Source organism: Panthera uncia (assembly GCF_023721935.1).
Source record: "Panthera uncia isolate 11264 chromosome B3 unlocalized genomic scaffold, Puncia_PCG_1.0 HiC_scaffold_1, whole genome shotgun sequence".
NCBI classification, from domain to species: Eukaryota; Metazoa; Chordata; class Mammalia; order Carnivora; family Felidae; genus Panthera; species Panthera uncia.
In genome coordinates, this window is record NW_026057582.1 from 116056003 (window position 1) to 116073584 (window position 17582).

The window sequence follows — 17582 nt, forward strand, 5'->3', positions numbered from 1 at the left end:
GCTCTGGGGCTCAGAGAGAGAGAATGCAGGTTCCACCACTGAGACTCCTGCTTTGTTGAAGATTAGTTGACCATATAGTTGTGGATCTGTTTCTGGGTTTTCCGTTTTGTTCCTTCAATCTGTGTGTCTGTTTTGTGCCAGCACCATACTGTCTTGATGACTACAGCTTTGTAATATAGCTTAAAATCTGGAATTGTGATGCCTCCAGCTTTGGTTTTCTTTTCCAGGATTGCATTGGCTATTCAAAATCTTCTGTGGTTCGATAAAAATTTTAGGATTGCTTGTTCTAGCACTGTGAAACATGCTGGTGGTATTTTGATAGGGACTGCATTCCATGTACATTGCTTTGAGTAGTATAGATATTTTTTTTTAATTTTTTTAATGTTTATTTATTTTTGAGACAGAGACAGACAGGGCCTGAGCGAGGGAGGGTCAGAGAGAGAGGGAGACACAGAATCCAAAGCAGGCTCCAGGCTCTGAGCTGTCAGCACAGAGCCCAACTTGGGGCTCGAACTCATCAACTGTGAGATCATGACTCACAAAAGGTAATTCCTTTTGGAGCAATTATAAATGGGATCGATTCCTTGATTCCTCTCTCTACTGCCTCATTATTGGTGTAGAGAAATGCAGTAGATTTCTGTACATTGATATTGTATCCTGCAACTTTACTTAATTCATATATCAGTTCTAGCAAATTTTTGGTAGAGTCTTTTGGGTTTTCTACATAGAGTATCATGTTGTCTGCAAATAGTGAAAGTTTGACTTCTTCCTTGCCAATTTGGATTCCTTTGATTTCTTTGTGTTATCTGGTTCCTGTGGCTAGGACTTCCAGTATTATGTTAAGTAACTGTCTTGAGTGTTGACATCCCTATCTCGTTCCTGACCGTAGAGGAAAAAGCTCTCAGTTATTCCCCATTAAGGATAACATTAGCTGTGATTTTTTCATAGATGGCCAGTCTCTATTATGTTAAGTTCCCTCTAAACCTACTTTTTTGAGGGTTTTCAGCAAGAATGGATGCAGTACTTTGTCAAATGCTTTTTCTGCATCTATTGAGAGGATCATATGTTTCCCATCCTTTCTTTTATTAACGTGGTGGATCACATCAATTGACCTGAGAATATTGAGCTCCCCTTTCAACCCTGGAATAAATCCCACTTGATTGTAGTGAATGATACTTTTAATGTACTGTTGGATTCGATTTGCTAGTATTTTATTGAGAATTTTTGCATCGATGTTCATCAGGGATATTGGTCTGTAGTTCTCTTTTTAAGTGGAGTCTTTGTCTTGTTTTGGAATTAGGGTAATGCTGGAGTCATAGAATGAGTTTGGAAGTTTTCCTTCCGTTTCTATTTTTTTGGATAGTTTGAGAAGAAAAGGTTAGCTCTTCTTTAAGTATTTGGTAGAATTCCCCTGGGAAGCCATCTGGCCCTGGGCTTTTGTTTGTTGGGAGATTTTTGCTTACTGATTCAATTTCTTTGCTGGATATTCTTTGCTCAACTTTTCTACTTCTTCCTGTTTTAGTTGTTGTAGTTTCTAGGAATTTATCTATTTCTTCAAGATTGCCCAATTTGGGGGCATATGATTTTTCATAATACTCCCATAATTTTTTGTATACATATGGTGTTCGTTGTGATTTCTCCTCTCTCATTAGTGATTTCATTTACTTGGGTCCTTTTTCTTTTCTCTTTGGTAAGTCTGGCTAGGGGGTTACCAATTTTATTAATTTTTTAAAAGAAGCAGCTCCTGGTTTCATTCATCTATTCTGTTGGGGGGTTTTTTAGTTTCTATATCATTGATTTCTGCTCTAATCTTTATTATTTTCCTTCTGCTGGCTTTAGGCTTCTTTTTTTTTTTTTTTTTTAACATTTATTTATTTTTGAGAGACAGAGAGAGATAGAGCACAAGCAGGGGAGGAGCAGAGAGAGAGGGAGACACAGAATCCAAAGTAGGGTCCAGGCTCTGAGCTGTCAGCACAGAGCCTGATGCGGGGCTTGAACTCATGGACTGCGAGATCATGACCTGAGCTGCAGTCAGCTGCTTAACCAACTGCTTAACCAACCCAGGCACCCCAGGCTTCATTTTTTTTTTTTTTTTTCCTAGCTCCTTTATGTATAAGGTTAGGTTGTCTATTTGAGATTTTTCTGGCTTCTTGAGGTAAACCTCTATCGCTATATAACTCACTCAGGACTGCTTTTCCTGCATCACAAAGGTTTTGAACCATTGTGTTTTAATTTTCATTTGTTTCCAGGTATTTGTTTAATTTTCATTTTTTTTTTAATATTTTTTTAATGTTTTTTAATTTATTTTCAGAGAGAGAGAGAGAGAGAGAGAGAGAGAAAGAGTGCATGAGTTGGGGAGGGACAGAGGGAGAGAGAGAAAGAGAGTCCCAAGCAGGCTCTACGCCATCAGCGCAGAGCCCACTGTCGGGCTTGATTTCACGAGCCATGAGATTATGACCTGAGCTGAAATCGAGAGTCAGTGCTTAACTGACTGAGCTACCTAGATGCCCCTCATTTATTATTTTTTTATTTCCTGGTTGACCCATTCATTCTTAGTAGGATGTTCTTTAGCCCCCATGTATGTGGTCTTTCCAAATTTTTTCATGTGGTTGACTTCAAATTTCAAAGTACTGTGGTTTGAAAATAGGCATGGTATGATCTCACTCTTGGTACTTGTTGAGACCTGACTTGTGACTCAGTATGTGATCTATTCTAGAGAATGTCCCATTGCACTTGAATAGAATGTGTTTTCTACTGCTTTAGGATGGAATGTTCTCAATATGTTTGTTAAGTTCATTTGGTTCAGTATGTCATCAAAGCCATTGTTTCCTTGTTGATTTTCTGCTTAGATGATTTGTCCATTGTTATAAGTGGGGTGTTGAAGTCCCCTACTATTCTTGTATTACTGTTAGTGTGTTTCTTTATGTTTGTTATTAATTGTTTTATATATTTAGCTTCTCTCAAGTTGGGGCCATAAATATTTACAATTGTTAGTACTTTTTGTTGGATAGACCCCTTTATTATGATGTAGTGCCCTTATTCATCTCTTTGCAGTCAGTCGTTTAAAATCTAGTTTGTCTTGGGGCGCCTGTGTGGCTCAGTTGGTTAAACGTCCAACTCTTGGTTTCGGTTCAGGTCATGATCTCGCATTTTGTGGGTTCGAGCCCTGCATCAGGCTCCATGCTGACAGTGCAGAGCCTGCTTGGGATTCTCTCTCTCCTTCTCTCTCTGCCCCTCCCCTGCTTGCTCTGTCTGTCTCAAAAATAAACTTTAAAAAAATCTTTTTTTAAATCTAGTTTGTCTGATAGAAGTATGGCTACTCTGGCTTTCTTTTGACATCCATTTGCATGGTAAGTGTCTCTCCATCTCCTTACTTTCAATCTGCAGATGTCTTTAGATCTACAATGAGCTATGAAAGGCAGTTGTACAGATGGGTCGGGGTTTTTTTGTTGTTTTTTTAATCAGTTCTGACATCCTTTGTCTTTTGATTGGAGCATTTAGTCTGTTTACTTTCAGGATAATTATTGATAGATATGAAGTTAGTGCCATTTTATTAATTTCTTTTGTCTGTGTTCGTTTTTAGTCTTTGTCACTTTTCTTCCTTCATTCCACTTGAAGAATCCCCTTTAATATTTCTTACAGGGGGCGTTTAGTGGTTACAAACTCCTTTAGTTTTTGTTTGTCTGAGAAACTCTTTATCTCTCCTATTCTGAATGATAGCCTTGCTGGCTAGATAGAGTATTCTTGGCTGCAGATTTTTCCCATTCAGCACATTGAATATATCATGCCTTTTTCTTGTCTGCCAAGTTTCTGTGGACAGATCTGTTGCTAACCTTATTTGTCTTCCCTTGTAAATTAAGGACTTCTTTTGTCTTGCTTCTTTTAGGATCTGTCTTTGTCTCTATTGTTTGCAAATTTAACTACAATATGTCTTGGTGCTGGCCTGCTTTTGTTGATTTTTATGGGAATTCTTTGTGCCTCCTGGATTTGGAGGTCTGTTTCATTTGTCAGATTAGGGAGGTTTTTGGCTATAATTTCCTCAAATGAACCTTCTGCCCCCTTCTCTCCCTTTTCCTCTGAGACTCCTATGATATCAGTGTTATTACATTTTATGGAGTCACTGAATTCTCTATGTGATCCATGATACTTCTTTCCCTCTTTTGTTCTTCATTATTTCCCATAATTGTATTTTTTTATGTTACCTATTCATTCCTCTGCTTCTTCCATCCTTGTCATTACATCCAGGCAGTTTTGATAATTAGTTACTGCATTTTTTCATTTTGGTCTGATTAGTTTTTAGCTCTTTTATCTCTGTGGTAAGGGACTCCCTGGTGTATTTGATGCTTTTCTCAAGCTCAGTTAGTTATGATTATTTCTTTAAGTTCTGGATCAGGCATATTACTTATATCTGTTTCGATTAGATCCCTGGCTGTGACCTTTTCTTGTTCTTTCTTTTGGGATGAATTCCTCTGTCTTGCATTTTTTCTAGTTCTCTGTCTTCTTCTGTGTGTTAGGAAAGCCGTTATGTTTCCTGCTCCTGAGAGTTAATGGCTTTATGAAGAAGAGGTCATATAATGTCCAGGGCCTAGTGTTTCAAGAAGTGTCTCTGGTGCATATTGTATGCACTGTGCTGCTGTGTTACGGCTGCTCTTTCCTTCAGGTCAGTCCTCTGCAGTTTCTTCTTGCCTGCGGTGGGGAAAGTCTGGACCATTGCCAGAATATAGCAACTTTTAACTAGGTGTGCTCTTGTCTGCTTGTTAAAAGAGACTGGATTCTATTTCCACTAGAGCTAAAGCTTTGTAGAACTCCATGGTCCTTAGACATAGTGTGTGTGGGAATTTGTGCTGTTCTTCTGGAGAATAGGCCAGCGGCGCTGGTCCTTAGGCATACTTGCCCAAGAAAAGCACTACCAGCATAGCACAGGAGGGTGGAGCTTGGTGTAAGCAGTTTAGGCAGCCAGTATTGACGCTGTGGTATTTACTGAAGTTAGTTTATGCTGAGGGGCAGGGGAGGAAATGGCTCCAGCCAGCTCCTTTGTCCAGAGAGGGGAGTTCATGCTTGCTTCTGTTCAAGAAGCCCTCCCAGAGGAGGGAGCAGTTTCTCCTTGTGTGTCCCAAGCATCCTTCAGAACGCTGCTTTCACACTGTCTGGGTCCAAGTTGCTTGCCTGCTTGGAGCAGTGCAGTACACTTTGAGCTCTATCCCAGCCAGGCCAACTGAGTTTTAAAACTCCAGACTTTAGGGACCTAGCATGGCGGAGATCTGCACTCATCCCCTTGAGGAGGGTCTTGCCACACCGGGACTGATGCAGGTTTGTTCCAGAAGGATAGTTGTACAAAGTGCAGGAGGATGGGGTTTTAAGTAAAGTACAATAAAGAGCCAGTGTACAGGTTAGCCACCCTCAGCAGGTATCCCTGGGCCTATGCTGAGGTGTGGGGGAGGGAAATGATGCCCTCCACTCCTTTGTCCCTAGAGAGGCAATGCCACCTCTCTCAGATGCGCTCCAAGAAGGAGGAACGGTCTCTCCCAGCTCGGTCCACGGGATCCTCAGATCATGCCTTCTGCCTCCTGTCTTCTCTACAGGAGCACTGCAGTACCCTCAGAGCTTTATACTAGCCACACAATGGACCAACACTCCAGTCTTTGAGCCCCACTGGTTGCAGAAACTCAAGAAAATCAGCCTCTCAGGGCGCCTGGGTGGCTCAGTCGGTTAAGTGTCTGACTTCAGCTCAGGTCATGATCTCGCGGTTCGTGAGTTCAAGCCCCGCGTCGGGCTCTGTGCTGACAGCTTAGAACCTGGAGCCTGTTTCAGATTCTGTGTCTCCCCCTCTTTCTCTCTGACCCTCCCCCGTTCATGCTCTGTCTCTCTCTGTCTCAAAAATAAAACGTTAAAAAAAAATTTTTAAAAAAGGAAATCAGCCTCTCTTTTTTTCCTAGTCAGTGGCTTTGAGGAAGTGTTTTCCTTGTGTCTGCCTCAGGGCCTGTGTATACCTTGTGTATGCCTCTCTCTTGCCTCTCAACGACCAGGGCTCCCTCCTCTCTGCAGCACCCATGATCTGTTTCTTCCCCAAACCATGTATCTGCACCTCCTACCTCCCTTGAGGTGGACTCTTCTCTCCCTCTAGTTGTGCAGTTTGTTCTTTCAGTCCTTAGATCGATGTCTTGGGTATTCAGAATGATTTGATATTTATCTAGCTATGTTCGAAGTACGAGACAAGCCTAGGGACCCCTGCTACTCTGCCATCTTAGCTGTGCCTCCATTAAACTTTTTATTTTAGAATAGTTTTGATTTTAGAATAGTTTTCATTGCTTATTTGTTTTTAATGGTAGTTTTTATAGTTTTTAACAATAGTTTTTATATTTATAGTCTTTAGTTTTTATTGTTTTTATAGCTGTTCTTTTTTGTTTGTTTGTTTGTTTGTTTGTTTGTTTGCTTCGGTTTGGGGGCAAAAATTTGAGCTCATTGGCAATAACACCTGGAAGCAGCACAGCTGGATGAACCACCTGTCTTGAATGGTATTGCTGGCCTGTAGGCTACTTTACTGCCTGCACAGCTCTCCTTGTGTGTGGCTCTGCCTCCAGCATCCTACCTGGTAGCTATGGTCCCTTGTCAAAGTTTCCCATCCTCCATCCATTTCCCTGAGTACTTTTCTTGCAGTCAATCAGCTTCCAACTGACCCCCTTACACTCTGACCATTCATTCATCTCCTCATTATTGTTTTCACTCGACAGTAAATATATCCTGGAGATCACTCTACATTTCTTATCTTTTTTGAGCTGCACATTATTCCATTGACATCACACTTCATTATGTGTTTGCGTACCATGCAATCATCATCTGATCATGTCCCTTTTTTTTTTTATCTTGTTCTTCTCTCCTCCACACCTTCTTCGCCTAGACTAGAAGGCCCAAGCGAACAGGTCCTGGGTACACTGGCCCAGAGGTGGCTTCTACTACATATATTCTACATGAAGAGCTCATGCTTTGGTGCTGGCCTCAGGAATAGAAGGCAGAGTGTGGAGGGGTCAGTCTCCTGGTTGAACAGGTCACAGCTAACTGGCTGCTGCACTAGATTTATGTTAGGTGACCATAGGACACTCACTTATAAGTACAGAAAGTCTTATCTTCCTTTTCTTGGTCTTACCTTTGCCATCATCTGGGGAGATCCTTGGAAGGGAAAATAGCATCAGTTGGTATATGTCTTGACCTTCTGTTAATAGTTCTTTTGTTTAATAATTTTTTTTAATTATTATAGAATTATAAGATTTTAAGATGGGTATACAGTAGAAGGTTCTGTGGAGAGCCTGATGTAGATTGAGAGGGAGCTTACTCACCTCTTCTGCCTGCCCCATGGTGAACACACCAATCTTAGGGACCCTTTTTTGTGGTTTAAGAGCCTTCAGACTCTGGAAATAAGCCCTGTTCTTTTTTTTTTAATTTTTTTTTTTTAACGTTTATTTATTTTTGAGACAGAGAGAGACAGAACATGAACGGGGGAGGGGCAGAGAGAGAGGGAGACACAGAATCGGAAATAGGCTCCAGGCTCCGAGCCATCAGCCCAGAGCCCGACGCGGGGCTCGAACTCACGGACCGCGAGATCATGACCTGAGCCGAAGTCGGACGCTTAACCGACTGAGCCACCCAGGCGCCCCAATAAGCCCTATTCTTGACCACCTTTAGATTCATGGTGGGTTTTTAGTTCTGCAACTCTTGTGATATTAGAAGTAAACTCTACCTCTACACTGCAATATTCTGGAGAATGGGTCTTCTTTTTATTACCTCTTTAAAAGAGTTGTGTTCCAAAAGCAGGTTCAAGATGACTACTCAGAACTTGGTTTGGGTGCAAGAATGATGCTGCCTTTCTTTCTGCCTCTAGTGCTGCTCACAGAGGAAGCACCTTCCTCCTGTCTGTGCAGTGGTGTCTTGTTATAAAGTCTTATAACTCAATTACAAACTTAAGAGGCAGGTAGCAAAAGTAAATAAAATTTGAAATTCAGTTATTCAGGTGTACTAGCCACATGTGGCTAGTAACTAAGTGTATAGCACAAACAATACATTTCCATCATTCCAGAGAGTTCTGCACAGTGCTGCTTAGACTATTTATTTTACACTAAAATGACAAAGATATAGATCTTGTTTTCAGCACCAGACTTCTGTCTGTCTTTGCGGTGAGGTAAACTTCCTAATGCAACCTTCTGTTCCTTTGCTGTAGTCTTTAGAAGAAGTGTGTGACCTATTGCATGCAGCCCCATTTCAGAACATCTTGCCAAGAGTCCATGTGAAAGGTGAGTTTCTGTGCCTCTGACCAGGGAGTCCAGATTGCCTATGCAGTGTTGAGTGGTGACACGTGGTCTTTGTGACCAGAGAACTCAGTGCTAGTTTTGTTTGAGTTTGGTCCCTGTTCAGTCATAACTGAAGGTAACTGGAAATGTAACATAGTTAAATTAATATTGAATAATTGAAATATTTAAGACTAAAACGGTATATCTTGGATGTGCTTCAGAATAGCAGGGGATGTTGAGTATCTATGAAACAAGAGTGGCACGAGTTGATCCTCATTATAACAAATGGGTACAGAGAGTTTTTGTACTATTCTTTGATTTTGATTACATTTATAATTTTTAGTGTTTAAAAAAATGAATATTGAACAGAAAATCAGTTCTGTCATTTTGAGTTAAAATATCAAATGAACCAGTTTTCTAAAACAATGTTCAGAGAATCTGTGTGTATAATTTTAAGAAATCTTCATGTGTTTCTTTGACAAAATTAAACTTCAGCAATCATTTTCCATGCAAAGGAACAGAAAGTTAAAAAAAAATTAAAATATTTTTTTCTACTGCAGAGGGAGAGAGACTTGATGCCAAAATGAAAAGACTAGAATCAAAGTACGCCCCACTGCATCTTGTCCCTCTGATTGAAAGACTGGGAACCCCTCAGGTAATGCATACTGTGACAGCTGTCACTGTGGCAAGTTTGGTATGCACATCAGACCACTGGCACGGCTGGGGCTTCAGAACACAGGTTCTGGATGACCCACCCTGGAAGGTGTAATGAGGTTGGATGGGCCCTCTCAGGCCTCAGTGTCTCCAGTGGGGTTTGTAACTGGACCTTGTCCCAGGATGATTGGGAAGTTTAAGTGAGCTAACATGTGTAAAGGGCTTAGGACATCACCTAGCATGTAAGATGTACACAGTAAATGTTACTTTTTTGTGTGGTCTGTCCTTTCATGAAGAAGGCTTTTTTCATAGGTTTTTAATAACAGAAAGTGGGAGTCTCCTATAGGAGGCAAGGTGTCAGGGTAGAGTTCCATGATTTTATATCAACTTAAGCTAGAGCTGGGTTTCATAGTTGTGGCACTGTCCCCAGTTTGGACCAGATAATTTTTTGTTGTGGGGGCTGTCTTATGAATTGTAGGATGTTGAACAGTATCCCTGGCACAACAGCCTCATGGAAATATAGCATAGAAGCAACAGTGTGAAAAACACCTGAGGCAAATGAAAAGGAGAGTAGTTTACTCATCTCAGAGCGCATCTTGGAGGGATTGAGATCCTTGGAAGATTTCTCCAGGAACAAAGGAGCTGGCAGGCACCATTTCCATCCCCTGCCCCCAGCATAAACTCATGGCCACCTTCAGTATAGCCAGCACCATGTTGACACTTACTGCCTAACTTGCTAACATTGCTACCCCACTCCCCGCTGTGCTGCAGCAGATCCACACCCTCTAGACAGGCTCACTTTCAGTCCCAGTATAGCAGGAACCCCCTACAGAGGACTGGTGCTGCACAAACTTTGCTAATACCACCAGATACCAGGCTCCCCTGCCCCTTGCCATTACAGCTCCTCCCCTCCAATATGCTCTTGGCCAGAGCCCATCGAGGGCAGTGCCACAGGCCTGGCAGTGTGCAAGTACCTTGACAAGGGTCAGTGCCAGTCCAGAATGACTCTTACCCTGGACAGAGGGAAAGATAACCACACACACAAGTCAAACGGTGGGCCCAGCAGTTGGCTGGGGGCAGACAACCAGTCTGGCTGCAGGCCCTGCCCACCAACGAAAGCTCAGGGGACAGTACAGAGAAAGCAGCTGTAGTTTGGTGCTACTGCATCTCTGGCAAACACCTAGTCTGACTCAACTCAAGCCCTAGGCAGCATGAGACTGGCCCATTAACACCACAGGAACCAAGCAAGTACCCACAATAGGCAAAGAGCCACTGCAGACAACTGAAGGAAAAGCTCAGCCACAACAGCAGGACACGCATAACATATATAGGAGACACACCTTAAGTGGCACTACAGGACCTCTTCATAAAAGCTACTTCTTTCGAGAACAGGAGACATAGCTGATTTTCCTAACACATAGAAAGAGACACAGAGAGTTCATTCCTAGGATGCAAGGGTGGTTCACTCACCACTGATCAATCAGTGTGATACATCAGTAAGAGAAAGGATAACAACCATATGATCATCTCAATAGACTTAGAAAAAGGATTTAGCAAAGTACAATATCCATTCCTGATAAAAACCTTCAACAAAGTAGGTTTAGAGAGAACATACCTCAACATAATGCAGACTTTATATAAAAAACCCACAGTGAACATCATACTCAATGGTGAAAAACAGAACTTTTCCCCTAAGATCAGGAACAAGACAGGATGTCCACTCTCACCAGTTTTATTCAACTTAGTACTGGAAGGCCTAGCCATAGCACTCAGGCAACAAAAAGAAATAAAAAGCATCCAAATTGGTAAGGAAGAAGTAAAACTTTCATTATTTGCAGATAACATGATACTATATATAGAAAACCCTAAAGACTCCATCATAAAACTACTAGAACTAATAAATGAATTCAGTATATTCCCAGGATACAAAATCAATGTACAGAAATCCATTGTACTAATCTGTACACTAATGAAGGAGCAGAAAGAAATATTTAGACAATCCCATTTATAATTGCACCAAAAATAATAAGATATTTAAGAGTAAACTTAACCAAGGAGGTAAAAGACCTGTACTCTGAAAATTATAAAATATTGCTGAAAGAAAGTGAAGATGATAGAAACAAATGGATAGATATTTCATGTTCATGGATTGGGAGAATAAATATTATTAAATATCCATATTAGCCAAAGCAACCTACAGATATAATGCAATCCCTATCAAAATACCAACAGCATTTTCACAGAACTAGAACAAAGAATGGTAAAATTTGTGTGGAACCACAAAGAAATCCCAAGTAGCCACAGCAATCTTGAGAGAAAACAAACAAACAAACAAAAAAGCTGAAAGTATCATAATTCCAGATTTCAAGTTATATTCCAGAGCTGTAGTAATCAAACAGTATGGCACTGGCACAAAAAGAGATCAATGGAATAGGGTAGAAAGTCCAGAAACAATGCTTCAATTATATGGTCCATTCATCTTTGACAAAGGGGGAAAAATACGAAATGGGAAAAAGATAGTCTTTTCAACAAATGGTGTTGGGAAAACTTGACAACTACATGCAAAAGAATGAAACTAGATCACTTTCTTATGCCATATACAAAAATAAATTCAAAATTGTTTAAAGACCTAAATGTGAGACCTCAAACCATGAAAGTCCTAGAGGAGAACAAAGGCAGTAATTTTTCTGACATTGGCCATAACAACATCTTACTAGATATGTGTCTTGAGGCAAGGAAAACAAAACTATAAAAATAAACTATTGGGATTTCATCAGAGTAAAAAGTTTTTGCATAACAAAGGATACAACCAACAAAACTAAAAGGCAAACTGCTGAATGGTAGGGGATATTTGCTAGTGACATCCGATAATGGGTTAGTATCCAATATATATAAAGAACTTATACAACTGACACTAAAAAACCAAATCCAATTAAATATGAGCAGAAGACTTAAACAGATATTTCTCCAAAGAAGACATCCAGATGGCCAATAGACACATGAGGAGCTAACATCACTCATTCATCATCAGGAAATGCAAATCAAAACTACAATGAGATATCATCTCACACCTCTCATAATAGCTGAAAGCCTAAATACAAGAAACAATAAGTGTTGGCAAGGATGTTGTAAAAAAGGGAACTTTCTTGCACTGTTGGTGGCAATGCAAACTGGTGGGTCCACTTTGGAAAACAGTATGGAGGTTCCTCATTAAATTAAATAAATAGATAGATAGATAGATAGATGGATAGGTAGAACGAACTATATCTAGGATCCAGTAATCGCACTACTGGGTATTTACCCAAGGAATACAAAAACACTAATTTGAAAAGTTAAACGCACCCGTTTTTATTGCGATATTACTTAAAAAAAGCAAGTTATGGAAACAGCCCACATGTCCATTGATAAATGAATGGATAAAGAAGATATGGGGTATGTATGTGTGCATGTATACATATATACATATACATATATATGTATATGTATGTGTGTGTATATATATATATATATATATATATAAACACAGTGGAATGTCATTCAACCATCAAGAAATGAAATCTTGCCATTTGCAACAATATGGATGGAGCTAGAGTATAATGTAAGCGAAATAAGCTAGTCAGAGAAAGGCAAATACAATGTGATTTCACTCATATGTGGAATTTACAAAACCCAACTGCAGAGAACAAACTGATGGTTGTTAGAGGGAAGGTGGGTGAAATAGGTGAAGGGGATTAAGAATAAAACACTTTTCTGAGGACACCTGGATGGCTCAGTCAGTTGAGCACCTTACTTAGGCTGAGCCTTGTGAGTCTGAACCCCTCATTAGGCTCTGTGCTGACAGCTGGGAGCCTGGAGCCTGTTTCGGATTCTGTGTCTCCTTGTCTCTCTCTGCCCCTCCCCTGCTCCCCACTCGTGCTCTCTCTCTGTCTCTCCCGCTTTCTCTCTCAAAAATAAATAAATACACTTAAAAAAAATAATTTTCTTGATGAGCACTGAGTGGAATAGTTGAATCACTATATTGTATACCTGAAACTACTATGACACTGTCTGTTAACTACATTGGAATAAAATTTAAGAAACATTTTTTTAGAACACAGTATCCCTGACCTCTGCTGACTAGATGCCATTCACCTCACCCCAAGCTGTGACAATCAAAAATGTCTCCACACATTGCCACATGTCTTCTGAAGGCAAAATCACTCCCAGTTAAGAACGGCTATAGTAGACAGTTCTCCTAGACTGAAGTATATTTAATCTAGTAAGACATATATGTAATAGCTGACATATTTATGTTGCTGATGCTTATTTCTAGAAATCCTCTTCTGCAAATTAGGATAGTTTTCAAGTAAGTCAGAAATAAATCTGGGTAGTTTGGTTTCAGCAGTGAGCCTGCCATGGCTCATAACATTCCATCCTTTCTGCAGCAAATTGCAATAGCGAGAGAGGGGGACTTGCTGACAAAGGAACGTCTCTGCTGTGGCCTATCTATGTTTGAAGTCATCCTGACTCGGATCCGGACCTTTCTGGACGACCCTATCTGGCGTGGGCCTTTGCCCAGCAATGGAGTCATGCATGTGGATGAGTGTGTTGAGTTTCACAGACTTTGGAGTGCCATGCAGTTTGTCTACTGCATTCCTGTGGGAACACACGAGTTTACAGTCGAGTAAGTGTACTCAGTGGATGGGGAAAGTGGGAACAAGCTGGTGTTAGGCTCACATAGAAGACTACATTCCTCTGGAAGTGGACTAGAAGTTTTTCAAGTTGCTTTAAAGCTATTTAAGTGGAAGTTCTTAATGCTCAGGAGGTGACTCGGGGTGAAGTTTCTAGGTGTTCTCTGAACCCATGGAAACTTAGGTAAGTTAAGTTTTCTTAACTGTGCATTTTCTAGATGGGGGTGTCCACAGCTTCATAGAATCATTGTTCTTGGAGGGTCTGTGATCTGAAAGAAGGTTAGGAAACAGTGTGCCAAAGGAACTCAAAAGAGACTTTTACCAAAAAGGACACGTCATCTGCTGCTTGGCGTTCCCTTCCTGGCCTGTTCCCAGTAGATCCCTTGGTCATTGAATTCTGGACACCGAGTTGTAAAAGACTTTATAATTGTTTGTGATTGCTTGTTGTCCTTGTTGCTTCTTGTTTCTAGGCAGTGCTTTGGCGACGGGCTCCACTGGGCTGGCTGTATGATCATTGTACTTCTTGGGCAACAGCGGCGCTTCACTGTCCTGGATTTCTGCTACCATCTACTTAAAGTCCAGAAACATGATGGCAAAGATGAGATTATCAAAAATGTGGTATGTGGAAGAGAATCTTCCACTATGTGGAAGTTTCACAAAATATTTACTAAAAGTTATTTTTCTGGGAATGTTTTTCATCCCAATACATAAGGTGACACCAACTGAAGCTTTCTTTTCCAAAATGAATCTAAACATACTTGCTAAGTAAAGCAGTCAGGCAATTCAAATAGTAATTATTCCATTTTCTTTCTCTTTTTAGGGTACTTAGATCTGCTTCATATTATACAGCCTTATAGAATCTGCATTTTTAGATTATTGGCATATTATTCCAGTTTCTGGCTTCCTTTGTTATAGTCAAAATGTGTGTGGTTTGTTTTGTTTTGTTTGATTTCTTTGTTATGACTGCTCTTTAGGTCTTTTTCCCTTTGTCATTTTATGGATTCTTTGTAATTCTAGAAAATACTCAGCCATTATCTTTTCAAATATTTTAGTTTTCTTCCATTCTGTTTTCTTTTAGGACTGCAGTTACTTACTTGTTAGATATTCTTCTGGTTTCCATATCCCTTATCCTGTTAGTTTTCTAATTAGGTTCCAAATCCACAACAGATTTCCACAGGCTTAGTGGTTTAAAACAACACCCATTCTCTCACAGTTCTGTAGGTCAGAAGTCTGGGTACAGAATGACTCAACTGACTTTATTTATCATCTCAAGGCCAAAATTAGTGTGTCTGTAGCACTGTGTTCCTTTCTGGAGCCTCTGGGGATGAATCTGCTTCCAGGCTCATTCAGGTGGTTGGCTGGTTGCAGTCCCTTGCAGTTAGAGGACCAAGGTCCCCATTTCTTTACTGCCCATTGGCCTACATCCTTCTACTTTCCACATGAACCCCTCCAGCCAAGGTGGGTCAAGTCCCTCCCATGCTTCCAATCTATCAACTTTCTGCTATATCTCCTGCCTCTACCTGAAGGAAGTTCTCTGCTCATATGATTAGGTTGGATTCACCTAGAAAATCCAGGGTAGTTTCCCCATTTTAAAGTCTAATCTTAACTACATTTACAGTCTCTTTTGCCATGAAAGGTAACATTTTCATAGGTTCTGGGGATTCAGGCATGGACGTCTTTGAGGGGCTACTCTACCTTCCGTATCTCCCATTTTCTTGTCTCTCTGGGCTGTTCCCAGAGTACTTTATTCAGTTATCTAATTCATTCAGCTGTGTCTAATCTGCTGTTTTTAGTTTTGAGAAATACTAGTTTATTTTTAAATTTTTGATTCGGAGGATGCCTGGGTGGTTCAATCGGTTAAGCACCTGACTTGATCTCAGGGTCATGAGTTCAAGCACAACATTGGGCTCCACACTGAGTGTGAATCCTATGTATGTACATATATACATACATACATGTGTGAAGCCTACATATATACACACATACATACATACATACATACAAGTTTGATTTAGTTCAAATCTTGGTGGTAATTGATCATTTTATCTTCTTCACTGAATTTTTCCCATTTTTTTTTATACATTTGATGGGATTATATTTTTTAATTCTAGTATGTGAGACCTCAAAGGTTATCTCAAATTCTGAAATGTTTCGTGTGTTAGGTTTTTTATTTGCCAGCTCTTGTCCAATTAAACTTAATTTGGATTGCTTTTCTCCCAAGATATTTATTTGCTTCTCATCTCCACAGGCTGTTACCAACTTGGGGCCACATTAGCCTAATTAGAGGGACCATGGCTTCAGGTGTAGCCCAGCTTGCTTACAGCCCAGGCCATCTCCTCATCTCACTGCTGCTGGTGGCATCTGTCCCTGAGGAGGTCCTGGCTTCTGCTTTACTTCCTGCATAGACAAAACCTGCAGTGCTTTTTAAAGTTTCTTCCTGTGTGTGTGTGTGTGTGTGCGTGTGTGTGTGTGTCTGTCTGTGTGTCTGTGTGTGTGTGTGTGTGTGTGTGTGTGTGTGTCTTTTATTAAACCGGGAGGATCTATCAAAGTATCCTGTCTACAATAACTGGAAATCTAAAACTTGTATTAGATTACTGGTCTTTCCCCACTGACTATATTATCTTCATCTTTACATCACCAATTTTTAGCACACAGCAGGTTCTTAATACCTGTGTGTTGAATGAATAGGTCTAAGTTGTAAAAGTAAATCTACCATCAGTAGTATGAAACCGATAGAGAAATGTGTTTAAATGCAAAATACATTCATTGTTCCAATAGGTACATTACAGAGATGTGTGCTAGTAGTTTGCTATAATTTTTGAGAAAATGTGAAAATTCTGACATTTTGAAACATGAAATAAATGTACATGTTTTAATAATAAAACATCCTAATTTTAACTGTTGCAGCCATTGAAGAAAATGGTGGAGAGAATTCGCAAGTTCCAGATCCTAAATGATGAGATAATTACTATCTTGGACAAGTACTTGAAGTCTGGTGATGGAGAAAGCACACCTGTGGAGCATGTTCGCTGTTTTCAGCCACCTATCCACCAGTCCCTGGCCAGCAGCTGAGGACATGTACATCATGTTTTTGAAGAGTCCCAGTACTGACTGCATTTAATAACTATAAGGGCATGTTTTTCTTTCCATAAACTATTTAGTAAGATTTTTAGTGACTATTTTTCAGTATCTCTGTGCCTGTTAAAGGGGGTGCTTTTCAATTTAAAAGCTTAATTTTATAAAATTATTTTTCTAGACTAAAATTGTATATGCCTTTGGTAATTAGAAAGTCTGAGAATATTAGCTGCTAATTGTTGCCATCATGTTCTTACAGAATTATTTTGCATTTTTCTATGGAATGTTCCAACAACTAGCTATGTCAAAATGCTGCTGAGTTCATCCATATATTCCTTAGCAAAGGATCAGTGATGTTTGGGGAAAGATTTATGGACTTAAGAAACTTAATACCAGCTCATTGTAATAAAATCCACTACCAATTAGAATTAAACTTAATGCTTATTTAGCTTTTGTTTAGGGATTTTTCTGATGGTCTTTTATGAATAACCTTTTCTAAGTCATTGTTCCTTTTTTTTGTGTCAGTGTGTCAGAAAATAGTGAACTTGATTCCTCTGCTTCTACTAAATCCAGTTGTGACAGTCTAATTTGTAAGGTATGATTTAAAGGTTACAGAAATCAAACTAATAAAACTTAATTGTGTTCATTCATTTAGTGTTGTTGATAAGGTTTTGGAGTGATGGGGGTCTGGAGCCAATGGCCAAGAAAGAATTCTTGACACATCTTTGGTGCAAAAAAGTGATTCTGTTGGGGTGCCTGGTGGGTCAGTTGGTTAAGTGTCCAACTCTTGGTTTGGGGTCAGGTTATGATCTTGCTGGTTTCATGAGTTATGATGAGTTTCATGAGTTTCATGAGTTATGATCTTGCTGGTTTCATCAGGCTCCACGCTAGCAGCCCAGAG

The 17582-nt window shown here is 40.0% G+C and overlaps 1 protein-coding gene across 1 annotated transcript in view; it reads left to right on the forward strand.

Moving 5' to 3' along the window:
- Window positions 1–17331, forward strand: part of CYFIP1 (cytoplasmic FMR1 interacting protein 1) — a 136420-nt gene extending 119089 nt beyond the window's left edge. The window contains exons 26-30 of the mRNA XM_049614145.1: window positions 8213–8285; window positions 8843–8937; window positions 13361–13599; window positions 14077–14224; window positions 16514–17331. Of these exons, the coding sequence (XP_049470102.1) occupies window positions 8213–8285; window positions 8843–8937; window positions 13361–13599; window positions 14077–14224; window positions 16514–16678 (720 nt within the window). The 3' untranslated portion in view covers window positions 16679–17331. The remainder of the gene's footprint in view (window positions 1–8212; window positions 8286–8842; window positions 8938–13360; window positions 13600–14076; window positions 14225–16513) is intronic.
- The last annotated feature ends 251 nt before the right edge of the window (window positions 17332–17582 follow it).